We start from the raw sequence: 18,407 nt of genomic DNA, 5'->3' as shown, positions 1-18,407 counted from the left end.
GTGGTTATAATCCCATTGATTTCCTAGCTTCAAAATGCATGTCTCTTCCTGTTTAGTTAAGAAAAAAGTAAAATTACTCTTAGCTTAAAATAAAAGTTGAAAATTGAATTTGTGAATTATGATTTTGTAACTTGTTAGATGAATTCAATGCTAGGATTCACTTTTGGAAATGAAAATTAACAAGTGGAAGAAAGTAAAAAGCTCTGAAATAAGACTCAGATTTTCTTGCTTCATTGAGTAAAATAATTGCAGTACGCTAATAACTAATTTGTAAGTGCCATAACTAATTTCTTATTATGAGTGCGGAACCTAAATATACCATATATTTAAAAAAGAATCAATTTATACCACTGATTTAAAAAGTTATAAAAATGAGCTGTTTGCATAAAATAAGTGCACAATATCATTTTTTCCATCTTGTGACCGTTAAAATAGGATAGTGCACTATCCATTTTTTATATGTATAGTGCACTTATTTAGTGCACTACCCATTTTTTTTTTTATGGATAGTGCACTATTCATTTTTTTAATAGTGCACTAAATAAGTGTACCATCCATTTATTTTATGGATAGTGCACTAAAAAAGTAAACTATCAATTATTTTTGATATATTGCACTTATTTTGTGCATTATTTCCTTTTTTCTATAGTTTAATGCATTTTTTTAATGTACTATTCATAAAATAAATGGATAGTGCATTAAAAAAGTGCATTATCTATTATTTTGATATGTTGCACTTCTTTTATGAGATAAAATTTTACGTATTTTATTGTGAGATGAAATTTTAATTTTTTCATAATATTAAATTGCAACATAACGTACAATGTAAAAAGTTACGTATTTGTATGTCAATGAATGGTGTAATTTTTTATGAGATGAAATTTTACGCATTTTATTTTGAGATGAAAGTTTAATTTTTTTCTAACACCAAATTGCAACATAACGTACAATGTAAAAAATTACATATCTTCTTCGTCAGTTTCAGGAACTACGGAGAATTCATGGTGTTGGCTCAACAAAACTCAATTGGTTTATACAACAATATGGCACTTCAAAATTTCATGTTAGGGGTAAATGTTTTTGAAGGTCTATCCATTCGTTAACAATTGGATATACTGGATAGGTAGAATTTCGATGTAATCTCTAATTTTCATGTACTTACCAATGCTCCTTTTCATCTGCTCCTTGAAAGATAAAGATCATCTAATGCATGAAAAAGCTCTAATGCTTTTTCCATTCCTGATATTTCCTTATACAAGTGTTCAATAACTTGTACATCATCCCTAAATTTACATATTTGAAATGTCGCGTACTGTGCCTGTGGAACGGTCAAACCATGCCATCGACATAATACCTCATAATCACACCGTTTAAAATATAGTTGAGTCCACTGAATTGTTTCTCTCCAAATAATAAAATTATCAACTTTAGAGGAGTATGTTTTTCCAATAATGATGTGTTCAGCAATTTATAAATCATGATAAATAGAAATAGGTTTATTTTCTAAGGGACGAATTCGACTATACCATTTTTTTCTGAATAAATCTGTATAGCACCCAAATACTTTTACAGGAAAAAAATGCACAAAAAGGGAATAATGCACAAAAGAAGTGTTATATATCAAAAATAATTGATAGTATATTTTTTTAGTGCACTATCCATAAAATAAATAAATAATACACTATTCATAAAAAAAATGGATAGTGCACTTATTTACTGCACTATCCATATAAAAATGGATAGTGCACTTATTTAGTGCACTATCCTATTTTAACAGTGTCAAGACGGAAAAAAGAATATTGTACTTATTTTATGCAAATAACCTATTTTTGTAACTTTTTAAATCAATGACATAAATTGATTTCTTTTTAAATATGATGACATATTTAGATTCTGCACACTCAAAATCTCAATCCACACCCAAAAATAAAACAGGCAAAGGTAAAAAAAGAACAAGACCAAAACAACTACACACCAGGTGTATCCTAAGAGTAGGTTCGGGGAGGATGGTATGTATAAAGTCTTATTCCTACCTCACGTAGGTAAAGAATTTGTTTTTGTTCGACCCTTGATTCAAGTGACATCATAATGATAACGAAATAATACAATAATCGAGACAAAGAACAAAATAAGAGAAAAACAGAAATGCCATAATGCTGAGGATCTTCATTGTTTTAGACAGAAATTGAACTACACTATCTAATCTACTGAGACCATGCCTAGTATTGTATATATTACATGATCATTACCTCAGTCTCAAATTTTAATTTGTTTATATGTTTTTGACTTGACATAGAATTTGACAAAATAAAAAGATTTTTAAATCTTTTCATCATAATCTAAAATAGAATAGAATGTATCAAAATATCCTTTAATCTTAGGACTTTAAACACACTTTATTAGAAAAAAAAAAAATTCTTTATGAAATAGACTAAAAAAATAAAACAAGACAACCAATTAAAACAGAGTAGCAAACTTAAGAAGGAAAAAACAGAAGGCCATAATACTGAGAAATTTCTTATTTTTATAGATAGAAACTGAACTAAACTAGCATAATCTACTGACACCATATCTAGTATTTTGTATATTACATTATATATTATCTAAATCTCAAAAGCCTAACCTACTAAAAAAAAAACTACATTACTACTAAGCTTAAGTAAAGAAAAAAAAAACATAACAAGAGCAAAAGGGCCTCTTTCTGGTTCCATAAAGTTGTAATTTTTTGGCCCTTAACTAATTCTACTTCAACATTTTGCTCTCTACACATGTCGAATAATAAATACAGATTCGAGATCTGGTGGATTAAAGAACTCTCTAGCACCATTAAAATGACAAGTTGAAGCTGGCCTACGCTTAACAGGAGCAGGTGGACATGGAAGTTTCTCCGGTATCCTTGAATCTCTCGATGTCGGAGTTGTTGAACTCTCTTCTACTTCTTCGTCTTCTTCAGTTTCTTCTCTGTTTGGCTTTGTTGATATTGGTTTCAGTTTATTAGGCCTAAATGCTATTCCAGCAATTACCCACATTTTTTTCTCTTCTTTGGTTCCTTCTACTAATTGATGCTTCTTTGAAAACCCCATAGCTAACCAAACACAAAACACACAGACACACAATAACAAAAAAGGATTTTTTTTTTTTTTTTTGTAACACAAAGACTCCTCTTTTATCAAGAATCCGTGTAAATTTGAAGAGAAGAAAAGGGTCTTTCTTGTTTTTGGACTAAGAAGAATCTTACAGTGTTAGGATGAAGAGAGAAAAGGGGGTGTAAAAATGTAAAGACTTTGAATGAGAGAAAAAGAAGGGAAGGCGGCAAAATGGAGGGCAGATTTATAAGGAAAACAAAAGCGTATACAAATAAACCTAATTTGGTTAATAGTAGCATATGATAGTCTAATAAACAATAATTATAATGTTATATAAGGAGTTGATAAGAATAAGAATACTGTGACAGATTTTTTTGGGATGCCCGTAATATTTCGGGCAATGGGCAGCTGAAATACATTAGAAATTTTAGATTTTGGCGCCAGAATTTGGTGATTTTGGGGCAACGGCTCTCTTTCCCGCCTAAATTTTTGGTTTTTCCATTTTACCTTCAATGAAGGCCCAAAACTGCTCCTCCAAGAAGCCCATTAATCGTAGGCCCAATGAAAGGGGCCTCTTTATACAATCTTACCAGAATAAACTCTGGTATATACCAAAAATCAGACAATCAACTTTTCCCATCCACTACACCACAACCCATGTTGGTAATGAGCTTTTGGTTTTAGAAATGCCATGATAATTTTTTATTGCTAGGAAAACATATTATTAAAAATAAAATGAGAAGTTTAAAGTTAAATTTGTGTCTAATATATGAATGTGAAATTTTTTGTTTTCGGATAGACGTAAAAATAACAGTGTCGTGTAAAATGGAACAAACTAAACTGTTAAAAAACTTTTAATACTAACTAAAATAATTTTAATATTAGTATAAAAAAGATACTTAAGAGAATATTAATTATAATATTTGAATTCTGAATACCTTTAGATGAAAAAATTGGATATATTTAGTAATAATATGACGTGACTAAGATTATTATAGTAATTCATAAACTTTGAATCTTATATTCGCCTTCCTATGATATTCATGAATGCTATTTAATTGGAATAGCGATGCCCTCTCATTAATTTCTCTAGAGCTACCAGCCCATTATGATAGAAACGTCCAAATATGAGTTTGAAAGGAAGATCATATCTATCTATACGTACATCATTCACAAGCATAGATAACAAGTACAAGTACAATCAGTGATTGAACCATATACTCATGAACGAGTTCAATTGAATCCTCTTCGTTAAAAAATTGTATGATGTAATATAAATAGAAAATTATATATATACACATATAACTTTGTAATTGATTCTCTTTAGATAAACTTATGCATAGTAAAATTTTGAATTTTTTTACTAGAATTTCTAACTCTATCACTCAATACATTTATATTACATTCGGTTCAAACTAAATATTGTCGTAGGTACAATAATATTCTTTATTTACTATTCCTTGTAAGTGTTGTATCTATATTATATCATCTTGTTCCATGCTTTATTACGAATTTATTTATTATTTCTTGTCTTGAGCCGGGGGTTTATCGAATAGTAGTGATATGGATTGCGTACATCTTACCCTCCCCAACCCCACTATGTGGGAATATACTGGGTTTGTTGTTGTAGGTACAATAATATTTTCTTTTATGAGTGTCTCAATCCAATACAAGTTACAATCACGCCTTATACGATATTTAGGAGAATTGTCAAGGTGTCATGGGGCAAGATCAGATATATCAATTATATATGAGTTTTCTTTGTTTATATTACTCCATTTTAGCTTGCTCAGTTAGATATATTCTTCTTCAAAACTAACACAAAAAAAATATATTATATTTTCAGTTTTGGCTGCAGGCATTTTGAGGTACAGCCTTACCCAAATCCAAGTATTTACACCAAACTGAAGAATAGATGACAAGTACTTAATTCAATTATCACACTAGCTTGTTATTAAATTATAAATTAATTAATATAGTAATTTAAAATAAACACTAGGTGAGTTTTTTTGATCCGGCGTTGTCTAGTTTTTCTTTTCAGTGTTATATTATTCTCCTACTATTCTATTCTCTGGTATTAGTATTTTGAGTATGTTGTTTTATTTCCTCCAGTTATCGTATTAGTTATTTTGTCTCTATTACTATTTTTTTCTTTATTGTTTTTACCATACGACTTCTCTTCAATCATGTTTGCTTTACATATTTGATTTTTTATATGCTTTATTGAAAACGACTTCTATTTGTGTCTGTAGGTAGGAGTACGTCCGTAATAATAGGGAAGAGTGCTTTGTTTATATTTGTGTCTGTAGTTTTTTATAGTGTCTTGTTCATGATGTTTTAGTGATAACTATGATTTTGTATAACTAGTTTATAGTATTACCTTATAGATATCTTGTTTTCTTTATTATCTAGCGGTGCTATATCCTTTTTTGTTGTTTGCTTTTATATTTTTCGTTTGTTATGCTGTTATCTGTCCTGAGTCAGAGATCTACTGAAAACAACCTTTCTACTTCATGTGAGACTTTATCCCAGACTTCACTTTCTGAAAATACACTAGATATATTGTTGTTTACCGAAAACGACTTCTCTACCTTCAGAGGACATGAGTAAGACTATCTACACTTTTAACTTTTTTTGGACGCTACTTATGAAATTAAATATGTTATTATTATTATTGCTACCGAATGAGTTTAGTGCACTTGGTGTGTGACATTGCAGAAAATTGGAGCAGAGTGGTGGGGGCCCGAGGTCCAATGGGCGGCGAGGAGGCCTTATTTGGACCACCCAATGTGAAACGATGGCATGACACTGCGCCAGCTCAATGTTATTGACATTAAGATTCTTTTTGGGGCCCCTATTACTCCCATCAACAATTGCTGACAGGATAACATTTCATTAATCACCAATATCATCTCATTTATTCCTAATCCAAATCAAATCAAATATTTCATTGACCACCCACGTTTTACTTTTCTTAATGCACTTGATGAAATTTAAAAAAAACTCCTACACTTGCAATGATCTAAAATTACTGAGAAGCTAGGGACGGTTTATATTATTAGTTACGGATCTTATACAATAAAATCTAATAGATTTAGTTCAAATTTTGTGTCAAGAAATCTACTATTCTATCGAACCTTGATAGATTACGAAAGAATGACGGGTCACTAACATTGCTAGATAACCGTTTAGAAGTATTCAAAGCATTACATCGATTACTACATCCTTCCTCATCTACTGGATGCCTATGTATACACCATAAGCTTTTCCTCATTTGAACGATAGGTTATGCCATCCTAAGGTCACTAGCTCCTTCCTCGTCTCTGGGTGCCTGTGCATCCACCATAAGCTTCTTCTCATTTGAACCTCGTTCTTCACTTTTAAGGCTATGCCATCCTAAGGTAACAAGGTGTGCATGTAGTAAATGTAGCTTTTCTTCTGATATATATTAATACTAATAAGTTTTGAACAAAGCAACTCAATGATTATTGGATTCGGAATCTTGAATCCGCCGTGTGGCTAGCATGAACAAATCTAGAGTGTCATTTACGAATTCACCTGATCAACCAAACTTTCCTAGATTTTGTGTACGTATTTCAAAATCTACTAAATATTTGACTACAAAACTAATTACTATTATATACTCCTAAATTGAAACTCATTAACTTCAAAACTTCGATAACCAGCAATAGATTGGTAAAACAAAAGCTCAAAACTCAAAAAGTATAAAAGAACAAGAACAAGTCGTATCAAGTATCAAGTAGCAAGTGGGAGCCGTCCATCCAAAATTGTTGAATGATGAGTATACCTTCTTGGCCTATTGAACGTGACACTTCAGGCACTAATGTCTTTTTCTGTATTTATTACTAATATACTTTGGATATATGGCTGCCTAAATTTGGGTAGGGGCTGTGGGACATTTTGATTTTCTTCTTCTATGATAAGTGTGTCTTCTTTGTTTATTATTCCTTGTGGGTGGCGTATTTATGTCTTGACATCTTGTTCCATGCTTTATTAAGTATTTGTTTATTACTCCTTGTCTTGAGCCGGGGGTCTATCGGAAACAGTCTTTCTACCTCTCCTAAAGTAGTGGTATGGACTGCGTACATCTTACCCCCAGACCCCACTAGGTAGAAATACACTGAGTTTGTTGTTGTTGTATGATAAGTGTGTCATTTTGGTATGACTAGAATAACTGTTTTTCCTCCCTTATATCGTATTTCATTTTTACCACATAATATAGTAAGATTCTAGTCCCAGAAGTGAGCCAAAATACAAATTTGAAATCGACGAAAACTGTCAATAATTAAGAACTTCTACATATTAGATTAATTTGAATTTGAATCGAAACTAATGAATTCTATCTAACACGTATCTTCTACCAATTTCAACTTTGGCATGCAAGAGCTATCGAAGTCCTTCCTAGTCAGAAATTCCGTAACGTCATAAGATAATATATACAAGACATCACTATCTAAATTAGATAATTGTAGCACTCAATGAGCCTTAAATGACAAAATTTTAAGTCACCACTTGCTAAATGCAATCAAATTTAAATTATATATACTAGCAAAATAAATACGTATTATCTATACTATCATTGTAGTTTAACCTATTCTAACAGCTGATTACCACTTTAATCAAGTTATCAACTAATGCATCTTTGTGATAATTTTTCTAAAACCACTTTATAAGCAACCTGATCATATACATACTTTTTACAGTTTATACCGTCACCGCATAATGCCTAAAACTCAATACAATTAAGGATTTTTACACTACACAACAATCTAATAGAGCTCGCAACAAAAAACATCCATGATATATCTTCTTTTCTAAAACAAATTTTAACCCTATAATGATTATGTAATACAAAAAATAACTAAGCTCACTTGTTGTACATTGAGTATAAACCAATCATAACTACAATCTATTACGGCAAAGTGGATAGTTTACATAACACCACAATTTATCTTTATTAAGCTACATAAAATCTCTACTTTTTTTATTAACCACCTAAATTCTTTTTTCTTTAAAAAAAAATAATAATTGGATACATCCACAAACCCATAAAGCTTCGAATACATAATTTTAATTATGTATCTCTTGTTAATGTATTATGTATCTCGATTAAATAATTTAATAAATAAATGTATCTCGGTAATCAAAATTATGTATTTCAATTTCAAAATTATGTATTGAGATGCTAATTATGTATCGAACAAAAAATGGAGTAATTTACTGTTAAATTTTTAAATTCAAAATTATGTATCTCAATTTCAAAATTATATATCCGAATGCTAATTATGAATTCAAAAATTGCAAAATAAAGGATTAATTGTAATTTAACAAACAATAGGGGTAAACTTGTTGGCATTTATGTAAGTTTTATTTTTTTTTTTTTTTTTAACCGAAGGATACAAATTTTTAAGATCCGAAATACACTAAATTTTCGTGCTTATCCGACCTTTGATTCATCAAAGTGGTGTAATGTCGCCTTTCATTTTCTATTTTGGTCCTTTAAATACATTATTGCAACATTTTTAAGGAAGATTTTTTTTACATATTTAAGGAAGATGGAAGAAAAGAAAATAGAATAAAACATAAAAAGTTGAAGTATTGCTATTTGCTTACTTTATATCCAGCCTAAAGGGGCGGGGGAAAAAGACAAATCATCTATCTTGTTTTTGAATGGTTTGATTGAGACAACTCCTTGTTTAAAACCAATTACTTTTTGCAATTCATTTATCCTAGTCATATTTTTTTAACTTTATTATCAATTATTTGCAATTTTACGTACGAATAAAACAGTTTTTTCCACGTCTATGAGTGACATGGAACATGGGAGTTTCCTCTTTGTACATCTCAGCAACCTGCTCTTTTTGATTCTTTTTTATTATGTTTGTCTACCGGGTCATCAGGTAGTTAACTTCTACTATTGACATGTTGCCCTATCTTATGAAGGTAGGTAGAGAGGGTGTTTTCGATACATCCTCAATTTAATTAAAAGACTTGAAAACATGTATGAAAAAGAAATACAATATGCTCAGTGATAATAGATGCAGTGGAACTTTACATCTATGGATTTAAAATCCCTAAATCGCGCTCTTTCCGCTCCTTTGTGCCGTCTTTATGGCTTGTAAAGTTGTTGGTACTATTTTCATGACTTTACAGAGGTTTCCCTTTAATTTACCTTAAGACCAGGAGGAAAATATAATCTGACCTTTTTTACCTGACTTGACATCTTGTACCTTTAAAAATGATTATGCCTCCTTTTATTACCTTTAGAAATGGCTTCTTTTCCTTTTGCACAAACTCAATGAATATAATACTACGTCTTTAAATACACTTTAATCACTAAAGCTCGGTTAAATAAATACCCATTCTCAACTTAATTTATGACTTAACCATGGGAAATTAGTATGATCGTTGTGAACACTAGGTCCAGGTAACTATTTACCTTCTTGGCTCAAATACAAGCACACCTACAACTCAGTCTCAAGCAAGTTGGAGGTCGACTATATCGATCCTCATTGTCTAAGTTGCTCCATTTAAGCTCACTAAAATAATGGTCAAACAGATTTTAGGATCACTAACAAAATGCATTAATATTCAAGTCAAAAGTTTTCCAAGATCAAGTAAATCAACTGAACGAATTTGTAGGGAAATTCAAGCCACTGTGAAATGTAGCAATCTGAGAACACCTATCTAAAGTATGTTAGAAAGGCATGTTACTCTACTTTAAGTAAAATATATGACCCTAAAAGGAATTTATAACCATAACCTGGGATGAAGTGAACAGTAAATTCTTGTGGCAGTTTCTTCTTGTCAGCAGCACAATCCCTGCAGTTATAAATTAGAAACAATTATCTGACTGTTTGATGACTAGAAAAGCTATACTAGAGGGGCATGTGACTACTCATCATTCAAAAGGACCACGTCTATTTCCAACTCATAATATTAGTAGGATTAGCAAGTGGATTTGTCATTTTCTATCTACTTTAACAACATGGTCATCAATTAATAATTATATAACTATTGTAATCCTGCATCGACATACTTAGAGAATCTCTACTTATAGCTATGAGAATTTTCAGTCCAGTTCAGTTGTACAAAACACACTCTGATAGTCTTTAGGGAGGTTGAGAAAACGTAAACACAGCAATTCAGCGATCAGCTCACGAGAATTGGAATACATAGCTGAAATACCAGAGAACAAAAGCGTAAGTTAACTCACTTGTTTTACTTTATGTGAGCATGATACTTCATCATTTTGCGTGTTTATCATTTCCATTAGCCGCAACAGTTACTTCTACATCTTTTTTTCAGTAGTCAAGATTGCTTTCATGTATGTGAAAAGACCTTTTTCTGAGAAAAAAGACACTGCATGATCAGAGATCATATCTGAAACAACTGTGTAATATGAAGTATGCTAGTGAAATAACTTTACCAGATCATTACCAATTTTCTTCAAACCACAAAGATGGTCGCTAAAGAACCGAATTAAGGGTTACCGTCTTCATCTAAAATTACTGCCATGCAGTCTTCGATGAAAAAAGAAAATTTGTTTAGATTTGCCCATCATTTAATAGAGGTTTCCTATTTTCGGAACTTGTATGTTATTTCTACAATTAGTAGATATTCAACTGGTTCAAATTGTTTATTTTACAATAAAAACTCGATCCTGAGATAACATACAAGTTCCTGGCTGTATGTTCTATATTTTAGTTGATCTTCTTCTTAGGCAATAGCAACTTGACTTCTATATATGTGTATGTATGGAGGGGTAATACAACAACAACAACAACAACAGTCCCAGTGTATTCCCACAAAGTGAGGTCTGGGGAGGGTAAAATGTACGCAGTCCATACCGCTACCTCCGAGGAAGTAGAGAGGTTGATTCCGATAGACCCCCGGCTCAAGATATAGAATAATATACCAAGATCGTAATGAAATATAAAACTGGATGGGTAGCATAACAAAATAAAAGGTAAGAAATAATAACACTAGATATCCGAGAAAAGAAAATAAGAGAACAACGAACAATACGTAATAAGAAATAAGGAAAACGGATACCCATGTAGTAGTCACACACATTCACAGACCTAAGACACCTATCACACCCAAACTCTACTAACACCTAGCCACAACCCACCCACTCACACTAGCCTTCTACCCTAATCCACGACCTCCACACCTTCCTGTCTAGGGTCATGTCCTCAGTAAGCTGAAACAACTTCATGTCCTACCTAATTACCTCCCTCCAGTATTTCTTTCGCCTACCTCTACTCCTCCTGAAGCCATCCAAAGCTAGCCTAAAAAGAAATGGCACAGAAACAAATCAGCACAATTATTAATTCTCAACTACTCACCTTTAATAATGTAGTACTGAAAACTTGACCCTCTCCAAAAGACTATAGAATATAGATATTGACAAAAAGAATACCTAGGGAAAACTTAAATTAGCACAGAAACGAATTAATGAAATCTGACTTTCAAAAAAACTCTTCGTAAATAAATTAGCATTGAAAGATACTGGTTTAATTAAAAGAAAATTATAGCTTGTGGTCGAAAGAGAACTATAGGGAAACAAAGGCTGAGTTTGGGTGTAACTAAAGATTCATTTTCTTGTTAATTGTATTGCCCCGACTCCATAACAGATTGTGGTAGCTTTAGCAAGGAGAAAGTGAATACTTCATTTTAACATTAGCTGTCATATTCTGAAATGAAGTTTAGTATGGTCTGAGGTGTTAGTTTTGAGGAGCGAACATGAGCTTAGAACAACAACGTGTTCCTCATTTTAATTGTGTGAGACGACATCTAGTTAGCCTGGAAGGAGAATTGTTCCACTCAAGTTCTTACATGGAGAAATTATAAATATACATTTCAAATCAATATTCTCATATTTTAGAAACACTTAACGGAAAATGTTAGAGGTAATTGGATTATCATGACTGTTTGACACCAACACTTCAAATTCTCTATATAACTTCTTTGTCACATCAAGCTAATCTAGAAACATGCTACTGGTAATTAATATATATACTCTCAGAAGTAAATAACTTAAGCCCCCAACTGACGAACTAATCTGTATTTACCCAACTGATAACTCAAAATTTATCTTTCTTTAGAAGCCACTAACACATCACTTGTACATGCAATAAACAGTATCTCATCGACTTTTCACAAACTTCAAATATTGTAGGTAGAAGTATTCCTGCATTGTTTTTCCTATTGTTTAATACTGCAGTCTCTTTACGCCAACAACAACAACAACAACATACCCAGTATATTCCCACATAGTGGGGTCTAGGGAGTGTAGAGTGTACGCAGACCATACCATTACCTCAGGTGAGGTAGAGAGGTAGAAAGGTTGTTTCCGATAGACCCCGGCTTAGGACCGATAATAGTATAGTAAACACAAAAGATAAGTACATGTAAACTAGTACGGTATGCAAAATAAACCAACAATATAACAAACACAAAAGATAAGTGCATATAAGCTAGTACGGTATGCAAAATAAACTAACACCGCTAGCCCCAAGATAATACTACAGCCACAACACCACGAACAAGAAACTCTAGACACAAAAGAACGCTCCCCTACTGATACCGACGCACTCCCACCCCCTAACCCTCTACCCTAATCCGCGTCCTCCACACCTTCCTATCAAGGGTCATGTCCTCCGTAAGCTGTAACTGCTCCATATCATTCCTAATCACCTCCCTCCATACTGTTGCAGTCTCTTTACGCCAATGAAGAATATCTGATACATTATACGAAGAGTAAATAGGTCCTGTTGGAGATTAATTGGTTAATACAGGGAAGAGTAATAGCAACTCTTTCTGGGGGGATTCTCAAACATGGGTTTACTGAATAGGTCCTATGTTGGGACATCTGCGGCTTTTACCACTAGGCTTGGGTTAGTAACTCCATTTCAATGATAAAACAGAGATCTTGCTAATACATGCAGTTCCAATATCGCAGGGTTAGTCTGACAAATATCCTGTTGTAACTTCAGTGCTGCTCTGCCAATGTTAGATAAGTTAAACACATTTTCTCTTAATTCTGTAACGACATAGCAAAAATCATTCCTTTATGCAGGAAAAAAAAGAGAATTTGCTAGGGGAAGTGTATACAATATCAGACAAACTGAAGATGGAGAAAGACGAGAAGGGCCATTCACAATCTGAATTTGAAAGAGCTTCAGAGGTTGCAAGTATTAAGGATCTGACTAAAGGTAACTATGGAATCACTGGGGGTGAAATTTTTTATGCATCACCCTTAGTTTCCAAGGCTGTTGAAGAAAATGGCAGTTCAATAGAGGTCCATGTGTCAGTCGATACACCAAACAAGTCAGATGAACAGATCTTCGGGAGTTCATTCCACCAGGGGGAGAAAACAGAAGATGAAAGAGTAGAAATCAGCCCAGCTGAAAATATTTCTTCAAATGGCTACCCAGAAAATGCAAAAGAATCAGCAACTAGCTCGGACAAGGATGACGGTCGAATGGTACAAGAACAATTTGTGCTTGGTAACTCATTTATTAACGTTGTCGAAGAAACTAGATTAGATGATGCTGAATCAGATACGAGCGGGAAACACGGGAACAACTTAATCGAGAAGGGAAACCAAGATGTTGCTGACCATCCAGCAGTAGAGGAAAAATCTGAAGAACTAGCAGTTGAAGAAAAACATGAAGAACCAATGATTGAAGAGAAACATAAAGAACCAACAGTTACAGAGAAACATGAAGAACCAGAAGTTGAAAAAAACCCTGAAGAGCCAGTTGTGCAAGAGAAAGAAACAGAGGTTCAGGAGAAATTTGAAAAAACAGCAGCTGAAGAGAAACTCGAAGAACTAGTAGTTGAAGAAACACCAAAAGAACCAACACGGGAAAAAACACCGGAAAAATTAGAATTCAAAGAAAAACTTGAAGAACGAACAGTTGAAGAAACAACAGAACAACTAGCAGTTGAAGAGAAAGGTGGAAAACCAGCAGTTAAAGAGGAGAAACCTAATAAGGTAACTCTCTTGGAAAAGGTGAGGATCAAGCACTGGCACAAAGTTTATCCATTGTCTTAGTTATGTATGTGCAACAGTCCATATTTGCTTATCTACTTAAAGACTAACTGAAACTTTAAATTCCTCTAGCAGAAAATGCTAGCTGTAGACTCAAACAACAAAACTGACAAAGAATTTCCATGCAATACCCTAAACGATGCTGCTAACTTTGCAAAAGTTGAGGAACCAGCAGTTGAAGAAAAACCCGAGGAACCAGAGAAACCTGATTTACCAACAGTTGAGCAGAAATCTGAAGAATCATTTGAGGAAAAAATTAAGAAACCAGAGGCTGAAGAGAAACCTGAAGAACCAACAGAAAGAGAAACATCTGAAGATCTAGCAGGGGAGGAAACCCTTAAAGAGAAACCTGAAAAACCAACGGTTGAAGATACACTTGAAGAACTAGTGGTTGAAGAGAATGATGAAAAACCAGCAATTGAAGAGGAGAAACCTGAAATGGAAGCTCTTCAGGAGAATGTGAGGATTAAACAGTCACAAAGTTTATCCATCATATTAGCTTTATGTGCGCAACGAATTTACATCTGTTTATCTATTGAAAGACTAAAAGAAACTTTAAATTTTTTTGCAGAATTCGCCAATAGTAGACCCAATGAACAAGACAGAAAATGCAATTCCATGCAATACCAGCAAAGATATTGCTGATTATGCATCAGTTGAGGAAAAAACTGAAGAACCAGTAGTTGAAAAAAAACATGAAGAACCAACAATTGAAGAGAAATCTGAAGACTCAGCGGTTTTGGAGAAGCCTGAAGAATCAGCGGTTGAGAATAAACATGAACAACCAACAGTTGAAGATAAATCTGAAAAACTAGCACCAAGGGAGAAACTTGAAGAACCATCGATTGAGGAGACACTAGAAGAACCAACAGTTGAAGATAAACCAGAAAAAAGGGTAACTGAAGAAGCACCTGAAGAACCAACACGGGAAGAAACACCAAATGAACTAGCATTTGAAGAGAAATCTGAAAAGGTAACTCTTTTGGATAAGGCGAGGGTCAGGCACTGTGATAAAGTTTATCCATCCTATTAGTTATGTAAGTGTAACAATTCACATCTGCTTATCTACAAAAGACTAAGTGAAACTTTAAATACTTCTTGCAGAATTTGCTAGTTGTAGACTCTAAGGACAAAACTGATAATGAAATTCCATGCAATACCAACAACAATACTGCTCACTTTCCAGAAATTGAGAAAAAACTCGAAGAACCAGCAGTTGAAGTTGAAGAAAAACCTGAAGAATTAGTTATTGAAAAGAAACATGATGTACCAGAGGTTAAAGAGGAACCTGAAGAACCAACATCGAAAGAAAAAACTGAAGAGCTAGCAGGGGAGGAAACACATGAAGAACTAGCACTTGAAGAGAAACCTGTAGCACCGACATCAAAAGTAACATCTGAAGAGTTTGCAGGAGAGGAAACACATGAAGAACTTGCACTTGAAAATAAATCTGTAGTATCTGTTGTTTCGGAGAATCTTGAAGAACTGGTCATTGATAAGAAAACTGAACAACTGACAGTTGAAGAGAAGCCTGAAAAACCAGCACTTGCAGAGAAATATGAAGAGCCAGCGGTTGAAGAGGAGAAACCTGAAAAGGTAAGCACTATCACAAAATTTATCCATTTTGTTAGTTATGCACATATTGTTGTTCACATCTGCTTTTTTGTTGCAAGGCTAAGTGAAACATTAAATTCTTTTTGCAGAATGTGCTAATTGTAGACTTGAACGACAAAACTGACAGTGAAATTCCATGCAATACCAATAATGATGTTGCTCACTTTCCAGACATTGAGGAAAATCATCTTGAAGAATTGGCTGTCGAAGAAAAACCCAAAGAACCAGACAATGAAGAGAAACCTGCAGAACCAATAATTGAGGAGAGATCTGAAGTACAAGAGAATATACCTCAAGAACCGGTGGCTGAAGAGAAACCTGAAGAACGGGCAGATAAAGAAGCACCTGAAGAATCAAAGACTATAAAGACACCTGAAGAACTAGTTGTTGAAGAGAAAGATGAAAAACCAGCAAGTGAAGAGGAGGAACTAGAAATGGAAGCTCTTCAGGAGAAGGTGAAGATTAAACACTGTCACAAAGTTTATCTATCATATTAGCTTTATATGTGCAATGAATTTACATCTGTTTATCTATTTAAAGACTAAATGAAATTTTAAATTTTTTGCAGAATTCACCAATTGTAGGCTCAAAGAACAAGACAGAAAATGCAACTCCATGCAATACCAACAATGATAGTGCTGATTATGCATCAGTTGAGGAAAAAACTGAAGAACCCGTAGTTGAAAAAAAACACGAAGAATCACCAATTGAAGAGAAATCTGAAGAATCAGCGGTTTCGGAGAAGCCTGCAGAACCAGCGATTGAGAATAAACCTGAACAACCGATAGTTGAAGATAAATCTGAAAAACCAGCAGCAAGAGAGAAACTTGAGGAACCATCGATGGAGGAGACACTCGAAGAACTAACAGTTGAAGAGAAACCTGTAAAACCAGTAACTGAGGAAGCACCTGAAGAACCAACACGAGAAGAAACACCAAATGAACTACCATTTGAAGAGAAACATGAAGAACCAGCCATCGAAGAGGAGAAACCTGAAAAGGAAACTCTTTTAGAAAAGGTAAGGGCCAAGCACTATCACAAAGTTTATCCATTTTGTTAGATATGCATGTATTGTGATTCACACCTGCTTCTTTATTGAAAGGCTAAGTAAAACATTGAATTCTTTATGCAGAATATGCTAATTATAGACTCGAACGACAACAGTGGCAGTGAAATTCCATGCAATACGAAGAATAATGTTGTTCACTTTCCAGACATTGAGGAAATTCCTGAAGAATTGGCTGTTGAAGAAAAACCTGAAGAACCAGTTAATGAGGAGAAATCTGATGTACCAGCGGTTGAGGTGAAACCTGAAGAACCAACAATTAATGAGAAATCTAAAGTTCAAGTAGAGGAGATATCTCAAAAACCGGAGGCTGAAGAGAAGCCAGAAGAACCGGCAGCTAAAGGAACACCTGAAGAGCTAGCAAAGGAGGAAACACCTGAAGAACTAGTACTTGAAGAAAAGCCTGAAGAATCAACCGTTGAGGAGGAACCTGAAGAATTAGTTGTAGAGAAGAAAGATGAAAAAGCAGCAATTGAAGAGGAGGAACTTGAAACAGAAGTTTTTCAGGAGAAGGTGAGGATTAAACACTGTCACAAATTTTATCCATCATATTAGCTTTATGAGTGCAACAAATTTACATCTGTTTATCTATTGAAAGACTACATGAAACTTTATTGCAGAATATGCCAAAATTAAACTCAAAGGACAAGATAGACAATGCAATTCCAAGCAATACCGACAACGACATTGCTGATTATGCATCAGTTGAGGAAAACACAGAAGAGTCAGTAGTTAAAAAAACCCATGAAGAATCATCAATTGAAGAGGAATCTGAAGAATCAATGGTGTTGGAGAAGGCAGAAGAACCGGCAGTTGAGAAAATACCTGAACAACCGAAAATTGAAGAGAAACCTGAAAAACCAACAGGGGGGGGAAAGCTTGAAGAACCATCGATTGGGGAGACAATCAAAGAACCAACAATTGAGGAGAAACCTGAAAAGCAAGTAACAGAAGAAGAAACACCTGAGGAACCAATACAGGAAGAAACACCTGAGGAACTAGCATTTGAAGAGAAACATGAAGAACCAACAGTTGAAGAGGAGAAACCTGAAAAGATAACTCTTTTCGAAAAGGTAAGAGTCAAACACTATCACAAAGTTAATCCATCTTTTTTAGTTATGTATGTCCTCTGATTTACATCGGCTTCTTTATTGAAAGGCAAAGTGAAACATTAAATTCTTTCTGCAGAATATGCCAATGGTAGAGTCGAACGACACAACTGGCAGTGAAATTCCATGCAATACCAATAATGATGTTGCTTACTCTCCAGACACTAAGGAAAATCCTGAAGAATCAACTATTGAAGAAAAAAGTGAAGAACTTGTTAATGAAGAGAAACCTGACGTACCAGAGGTTGAGGAGAAACCTGAAGAACCGATGGTTGAGGAGAAATCCGAGGTACAAGTAGAGGAGAAACCTCAAAAACCAGCAGCTGAAGAGAAACCTGATGTACCTGCGGTTAAGGAGAAACCTGAAGAACCAACATTTGAGGAGAAATCTAAAGTACAGGTAAAGGAAATACCTCAAGAATCGGCAGCTGAAGAGAAACCTGAAGAAC

General features: G+C 33.8%; 2 protein-coding genes across 3 annotated transcripts in view; one reads left to right on the top strand and one right to left on the bottom strand.

Annotated features, from left to right (window-relative positions):
- Window positions 1-2,504: 2,504 nt before the first annotated feature.
- On the bottom strand, window positions 2,505-3,738 carry LOC107861486 (cyclin-dependent protein kinase inhibitor SMR6). The gene has a single exon (XM_016706825.2). The coding sequence runs from the start codon at window positions 3,081-3,083 to the stop codon at window positions 2,763-2,765; it is 321 nt and encodes a 106-aa protein (XP_016562311.1). The 5' UTR covers window positions 3,084-3,738; the 3' UTR covers window positions 2,505-2,762.
- Window positions 3,739-9,987: 6,249 nt separating this feature from the next.
- Window positions 9,988-18,407, top strand: part of LOC107860678 (titin) — a gene marked incomplete in the record, with an annotated part of 16,709 nt that continues 8,289 nt past the window's right edge. For both annotated transcript variants that reach the window (XM_016706121.2, XM_047407617.1), the window contains 10 exon segments: window positions 9,988-10,309; window positions 13,192-14,130; window positions 14,242-14,628; window positions 14,741-15,142; window positions 15,274-15,765; window positions 15,873-16,238; window positions 16,352-16,801; window positions 16,916-17,362; window positions 17,470-17,922; window positions 18,038-18,407. In XM_016706121.2, coding sequence (XP_016561607.1) covers window positions 13,246-14,130; window positions 14,242-14,628; window positions 14,741-15,142; window positions 15,274-15,765; window positions 15,873-16,238; window positions 16,352-16,801; window positions 16,916-17,362; window positions 17,470-17,922; window positions 18,038-18,407 — 4,252 coding nt within the window.

This window comes from Capsicum annuum, chromosome 2 (assembly GCF_002878395.1).
Source record: "Capsicum annuum cultivar UCD-10X-F1 chromosome 2, UCD10Xv1.1, whole genome shotgun sequence".
Lineage (NCBI taxonomy): Eukaryota > Viridiplantae > Streptophyta > Magnoliopsida > Solanales > Solanaceae > Capsicum > Capsicum annuum.
This window is presented reverse-complemented; position numbering and strand designations above follow the sequence as displayed.

Coding starts and splice junctions, on each gene's coding strand:
- LOC107861486 (XM_016706825.2), bottom strand. CDS start 3,083: ATGGGGTTTTCAAAGAAGCATCAATTAGTAGAAGGAACCAAAGAAGAG.